The sequence below is a fragment of the Medicago truncatula genome, chromosome 7 (genome assembly GCF_003473485.1).
Source record: "Medicago truncatula cultivar Jemalong A17 chromosome 7, MtrunA17r5.0-ANR, whole genome shotgun sequence".
Lineage (NCBI taxonomy): Eukaryota > Viridiplantae > Streptophyta > Magnoliopsida > Fabales > Fabaceae > Medicago > Medicago truncatula.
Window position 1 is genome coordinate 50,071,353 of NC_053048.1, and position 7,554 is coordinate 50,078,906.

Genomic DNA, 7,554 nt, shown 5'->3' on the forward strand with positions numbered 1-7,554 from the left:
AGGAGGCTAACAATTCAGCATACATGAAGAAGGAATGCAAACTGGTTATCGTTTATGTTTTACTGATTTTTTTTTTTTTTTATATCTTTTATGTTTTTGCATATGTTTTATTTTTCAGAATTAATGGGATATATTTTTGGTGACTTTTTGTTTATCTTTTTAGTTATGCTAATATGTATGTATGATTTTAATTTTGTGAGTTTGTGTATTTTGACATTGAATTTTGTTTATTTGCCATTGAACCAATGACTAAACAAAACTGTTTGAAAGTCCTACAATAACTTAACTAGAAGATATATTCTGCACTCATTCATAGTTGGTAAAAAAAAATGTTCTTTGCAGGGGTTGATTGATTATGGTTTAAAGCTGAACAAAAGATGATTTTATTTTAAGATTGTATGCATTTTTCACAAAATTGGTCTATTAAATTTGCGAATTCAAAATACTAATTATGTGCTGCATTATTTTCTTTAGCACATTGCTGACAGGCTGCAATTGCATCCGCATAATGAGGCGAGAGTTTGTACTCTTTTGAGCAAAAAATTGTTTCCACTCAGTAGTCTTCCTTTTCCTGAGAGGTTCAGGTAGATTACTCGTCTGTAGCAGTTTATTCCTTGGGTCTGTAATGAACGGTGCAGCTGTTTTCCTCTGTTTTGTATCAATATGGATTTTTGTTTCCTGACAATATTGAGATGTTCTTTAGATTTTTTTTTTTATTGCAGAGGTGTTTTTGTTGAGCAGGCTGGAAGTAATGTGGCATTATTTTTGCATCTTTTACAAGTTTTAGGATTTTTGTTTAATTTGTTGCAAATGCATCCTTATTGTGCAGTGTGCTCTTTTTGTTTATATAAGATATTTCTTCTGCTGACAATGTGATTAATTTATTGGCGTTTGGCAAGCTCAAATTAATTTGTGATGTATCTATCTAATTGTTTATTGTTCTATCTTTCGACCCTTCTAGCATTTATCAATCTTCTACTCATTCAGTTACAAAGAACAGATTGTGCCTTTCAAGTTATCCATTATGTTGCTTTTAGTTCCATTCAAGTGTGTAAATAGATATAGATAAATGTTGAAGATGCAACTCCAAATGTGGTATGTATATAAGTATATCCTAATTTAGGATAACTGATGTGTTGCCTGCAACTATGTTTAATGATAATACAATTTTTTCTTATGACTAAAGTTGTAGTCGATAGGACCCGTGCGTCGCGTAGTTTTTACTTTTGGTTTTGAACTTTGAACAAGCTATGACTCTAAGATGCTTATGTGTATTGATTTGTAGAAAAGAAGATTAAGGGAAAGTTGATTGTTGATGTTTGAGACACTTAAAGGATATTGAGGTATGATATTTTATATGCTTGAATGATATTGTGCCTTGCAATTAAATCGGGTCACAAATCACTGGAATCTGGTCACAAATAAATTTCATATGTTTATTGAGGGCATTAATGCATATAGGGTTTAAATGTAGTAGTTTGGTAGTTTTAGTTTTGGTTTGGTATATTTCTATTACTGAATCAGGTGTTTTTCGCGTGTGTTTTTCTGCATAATTCATAGTTGGTTCAAGGTGATTTTCTGCATTGGAGCAACTTTGAGGTAATTTTCTGCATAGTTCAAAGCTGGTTTTTGGCATGTGGGTTGCTGTTGTGCAGCCGAGCTGTTTCGATGTTGCAGCTGGTACGTAGCCGCATTTCTTCCGCACCTGGGTTCTGATACGACTCCAAGTGTTCCAGCTGCGTTATATCAGTTTTATTTTCCGCTCTTTCCTTTGGCATGCAAGTGTTTCAGTTCAATTTACATATTTTATTGTCAGTTTTACCTGACTGTTTGTATTTGTCTCCTGCTGGTTTCTCAGTATAGGTGGCTACAATTTAATTTGGCTCTTTAGTGTAGTTTGTTTTGGTTCGTTTTCAAGATGGTTAAATAAACACTTTCAAACAAATAGTTGAAACTTGCTGATATTTTTGTTGATGTTGGAAAATTGCAGCAAAGTAAATACAATCATAGTTGTATAAAAATTAAGTATGTGTGTTGTGAGTGTGTACGGTTGCGCATAGTATGCACGATGTTGCAACAATATGAGAATTGGAGACGACAATGAAAGTTGTAACAATGAGTACATATGATTATATGAATATAGTAGTGGTTAAGATAAATATGTTGATTTACTGCTTTTCTTCACACTAGAGCAAATTTTGTTGAAACCTTTCTTGCAAACTAGAATTTTTTCATTCTGAGCAGTAAAATTTTGTTGAAACCTTACTATATGTAACCTGGGCAACGCCGGGTAAATACGCTAGTTATATGAATTTTTCATAAGTTAATGTTTCCCATTAAGAGCTAAATTAGAAAATTAATCGCAAGCAAAAGAAATCCAAGAAGCATCAATGAGTTCAAATTCAAATAAAAAAAAAAAATTCTCGAGAACCAAAGTACACACTACATGATGGTATAACATGTTTAACAATGAATGAATAAACAAATAAAAAATTTCATCGCAAATCATTAGAATTACAGAAAAGAAATATTTGGTAACTAAAATAAAATTCTACGTATGCAAATACCGTAGGTAGAACCTAGAACACAACATTGCATTTTTCGGGCAAAACCCGGGTGAAGGTAAAGGTTGCATTATTGTTTGATTTCAATGGAACTTTGAGGTCACATTTGACCTTAGGCTTGTATGTGCGAGATATCGAGTCTCCAAGTTTGAACCTAATCCTGAAGTAGAGCTTCACATAGATACCATAAACTCCAACACTCTTGTCTTTGCTGAATTCCGAGACTTGATCATTGTCGAGTACCAACAACTTTTGTCCTAAGAAAACGCCACTCATGGGGTCACTAGTTTTCTTGTTTTGGCGAAACGAGTTCATGTGTGTGATCACATCGACATTTGCAAATCTCGATCCTTCATAGAAAGCTCGAGCTTCAACTTTATCGTAATAGATGCTAAGTTTTTTGTTTGGGTTGTGTGCTGTGAAATTGAGCACCATGTCGTAGTGTAGTGTGTTGTTTGTGTAGTCAAATTGTGTTAGTTCGGCTTTAGTAACATAGAACTTGAAGGCGCGGGGTTGAACAATGAGAAAGAAGATAAGGATTATGAGACCAAAGAGGACAACGAGTGCAAGCAGAAGCTTCCAAAAGATGCTGCAGAGATAACTACAACAACTTCTATGGTTGCTTTGGTTGTAGCTGCTGGATTGTCCTGGTGCCAATGGAATGGTAGACCAGTAGTTAGCGTCGTTCAATTGAGGTTGCATATTGGCCATACTTGATGTATTATGTTAGGTGAATGTGACAGAAATTAAAGGAAGAGTAGAAACAATTTTGGTTTACTAAAGAAGAGACAATTGTTGTTGATTGTGAAATTAATGAGACAGAAGTATATATAGGAAGGATATGCATTGGAGAATCCATGGAACAAACGCGGTTATGACATGAATATTTTATGCATGCATGTTTGGATATATTATTAATAGGTGTTAAACCAACAATTATAAAATCCGGTCAGTGTATGGAAATGATCAATGGGGTATGTGTTGACTGAAGTCTGCGATTCCTTGGTCTTTAACAATTCCAACTGTGGGGGGCTTAGTAACATCTTTATTTAAATAATAAATAATGTAAGTTTAGCCTCCATAATGCCTTAATGGCAGCTATGATAATTATCTAAGAATTTGACATTTGATATTGTTATCACGTGTGTATAATAGCATATACTCACAAAATTCACAATGTCTCGTCGATCATGTAGTGAATGTAAATACTCCGTCACTTTTAGTTGTGTAAATGGTTAAGAAAAAACTGACGAAATTGAAAGTATAAATTGAACTAAATCGAAAAGGTATTCGATCTTCTATGATTCGGTTCAAAATCGATTTGAATCAATTTAAATCGACCTTGTTTGGTTGGATTCTCGATTTTTTAGTTTGAAATTCAAGGGACCGATGAACCGAACGGTTCGTAACCGATTTTAAAATATGAAGAAATAAAAGGCGCATTTATATGTTATTATATAATGACATAATATATGATATTACGTACACCATTAATTGAAATACATTTTTTGTTGTACACTTTAATGGTTATAAAGTCAGTTGATGTAGATAAATATCGATTGAGAATTCAAGTAAATAATGAAGAACTAATTTGTCTTGAAGTATCATATTTTAGTTCAATTGACGAATAATAATGTACCTTGAAAGTTATTCTTGTTATCATATATTATTTGTTATTTTAGATATTAAGGTTATTTTCTGATCCTCAACACTAATATTTTGGTTGAGGTCTATGATTGAACATATAGAAAAAACTTGTGATTTGTCTTTCAAAAGAATGAATACAACAATCATTTACGAATATAATACAATGTACACCGATGAGTTGAAAGGATGGTATATTAAGAAAGATAGAAAGAAGAAAAACATTTTTTCATAGTTTTTTTTTTCTTCACATATGATCTTCAGAAGAGTGCTCATCTAAACATTCAACAAATTTATTCATGTGATATCTTCGATACCCTTTACAAAGTAACTCTCAAGCTTTTGAGCAACCGGCACAAAAAATTTGGTATTCATCGATTGTTTGGTTAGCGAGGATAAATAAATATATTCTACACTCTTTTTTCCGTTCACCATGATTTTGTCCTACTGAATTTTTTTGATAAAGTTTTTAACGAGACAAATATATCGGATACCGTATCTTTTTATGACAGTTTGTATATTTTTTTGACAAGTCGTTATGTATTGTCTTGCACAAAACAACATTTCTCATAAAAATTATGAAATGCTTTTGATTTTTAAAATATATCTTCCCTTAATCTATAAATTACATTCCAGGTTTTTAATTTTTTTCACTGGTTAATTGCGTTTATGAACATTATGTTTATTAAATTCTATTCTTGTTTCTTTTGAAGTGTCACTGTTTTTTTATAAAAAAAAAATTCTTCTTTTTATATTTTCATTTTTAAAATTTAAAATTTATACTATATATATATGAGTTAGAATTCGTTGACATCAAATCTCAACCGTCTATTTTATTCAATCAAAGGCTCTTGGTTACTTTGCGTTTCTATTTCCTAAGCATGTTTTCTCTCAATCACATACTATAACTTTTTTCAATCGTGAGTTAAAAAATAAGAAATATCAATCCTTGAATAACATCGTGTGCTCTTGGCTTTGATCCACATATTTTTCGTATGAAATTTTTTATTCATTGCCAGACACAACCATTAATACTATTCTTGTCTAAATTTCATTCCATCTCACGGTTAATTTGTTGTATGGAATATGGATCACATCTCATGAACACAATTTATGCCAATTTATAAAACTAATCGCAATCGGGAGAGGAAGGTAGTAATTCTAGGATTCTAGGGCGAATAAATCATAATTCTCATCTTATTTTATAAATCTAGGTAACCCTTTCCAATTTGTTTATAAATCATAATTCTCTCTCAATATTTCAATCCCAAATTTGAACTTGTAAATGAATATTGAGATGGAGAAGAGGATGCAGTTAAAACATTGGTGAACAACTTAGATCTCAAACTTTCAATTGATAAAAATAGATCTCAAACTTAATCCCAAATTAAGGAGAAGGAAAAAAAACTACTGGGCGAGAGATATGGAAGATTAGTGAGACTCATGAATGGTGGTGCAATGAAGAAAGGGGATAAGAAATGATCGGGGAAAGTAGTGATCACTTAAGGTTTTAAGTTAATTAATACGAGCCATTAGATCAAAATAAATAAAGGGACAAGATTTGGTGTCAACGAATCCGTTGACACCTGGTGTCAACGGATCTTTTATATATATATATATATATATATGGGATAGGATCAAATGACAGTGTCAAACTAAATTTTGACACAAAATCTTAACCATCTATTGTAATTCAATCTAAGGCTAGAAATTATTTGGTTTATATGCTCTCTATTTCCTTTTTTTGGAGAAGCAAAACAAAATCTTTTTTATTTATTACCAGATGACACATTTACATTACTATATCTTTCTATCAACTTGCCTTGCATCAATGTCTCAATGATGATGAAGAACAACAACTAGGTATTTGGATGGTTGCTAAATGTCTAAAATGTATCCCTGGAACACATTCTTTATGAATTGTAATCACTTTAAGGAGTTCCCTAAAAAAAATGACTTTAAGAAGTTGAAACAAGACCAAAATAAAATTAAATTGCTCATTGGAATTTCAAATTAAATGTGATTTACTTGGCCCACAAAATTCCTGAGTTTTTTAATCGGACCATTTTCTAAATGAATTGAGAGGATGGAAATTCCATTTTCTTTAATGATGCTAAGTGGTTAAAACTTTATTAATTTTTCATCATCGTAAATCAATAGAAAGCAATATATTCAAAAGAAAGAAGAAAGAAATAAATGATATCGTAATGAATAGAGAGCATATAGACCAAGTAATTTTTAACCTTAGATTTAATTAAAATAGATGGTTAAGATTTGGTGTCAAATTTAGTTTGACATCATGGTGTCATTTGATCCTATATATATATATATATGGAATGAATTGGTTATTTTAGGGTGGTTTTTTCTCTTTCTAAAAATACTCTCAACTTTCAATACAAATAATACGTATAACAAATAGATAAGAGTAAATTTAAATAGGTTAAAATATGTTTTTTATCCCTGCAAATATAGCGAGTTTGAGTTTTGGTTCTTGGTAAAAAAAAAAAATTGAAATTCATCCCTGCAAAATTTTTTATTTTCTAAAATAGTCCTTGGCCCTACTTAATTGATGATTTGTTGCATTTTTGCCTATGTGGCATTCTCTGACTGTGCAAAAACATACACGTGGCACACAAGTGGCAATTGTTTTATTTTTAGGTATTTAAAATTAAAAAATGTTTTATTAATTTAATTTAACATTTAACTATTTAATAAAATAATACAAATCCATCATGTTCATCTTCAACCTCAAAGTTCTTCATCTTCACCCATAAAAACTCATCAAACCCAGAAATTGAAGCAATGGAATTGAATGCCATCCACAAATTCCACAAATTATCACTTTACTGCTCATATCCCCTAATTCCAAACCATTTCATGCTCTCACCCTTAAACCCTTATCCTCTACTGTCAATCACTTTTTACATTCAACAAATCTCAGATCCATCAAGAATCCCTCCCACTCTTGTTTGCTGGTTCACACTTCGAACAACAACAACGAAGAACACGGTGATGAATCCATGTAGATTGGAACAACAACAAAAAATTGGAACAGAAACACCAACAACCACAAAAAAGACAATGACAAATTTGTGCAAATTGAAACATCATTGAGAAAGCAACAAGGTTTCTCTCTCAACACCCCTTCGTCCTCTCTGTCAAAACCGATTTAGATTTGGACGTGACCCACCATTAACACCACCACCACAGAACATAATTAGATTCAAGATCCAACTATATATTTTTGTTATATTGTTGATGTCGTTGAAATAGAAAATTATGGTTAGTTTGATTTGTTATAATTTGAAAACAACAAACAATTATATTTTTAGTTTTAATTAAAATG

General features: G+C 31.4%; 1 protein-coding gene across 1 annotated transcript; it reads right to left on the reverse strand.

The window, feature by feature from the left end:
* Positions 1-2,469: 2,469 nt before the first annotated feature.
* On the reverse strand, positions 2,470-3,356 carry LOC25499469 (NDR1/HIN1-like protein 10). Its single transcript, XM_013594742.3, has one exon. It carries the CDS (start codon positions 3,273-3,275, stop codon positions 2,580-2,582), a length of 696 nt encoding a protein of 231 aa, XP_013450196.1. The 5' UTR covers positions 3,276-3,356; the 3' UTR covers positions 2,470-2,579.
* Positions 3,357-7,554: the final 4,198 nt, after the last annotated feature.

What these genes read in the sequence shown, in the direction of transcription:
- LOC25499469 (XM_013594742.3), bottom strand. Translation starts at nt 3,275, where the DNA reads ATGGCCAATATGCAACCTCAATTGAACGACGCTAACTACTGGTCTACC.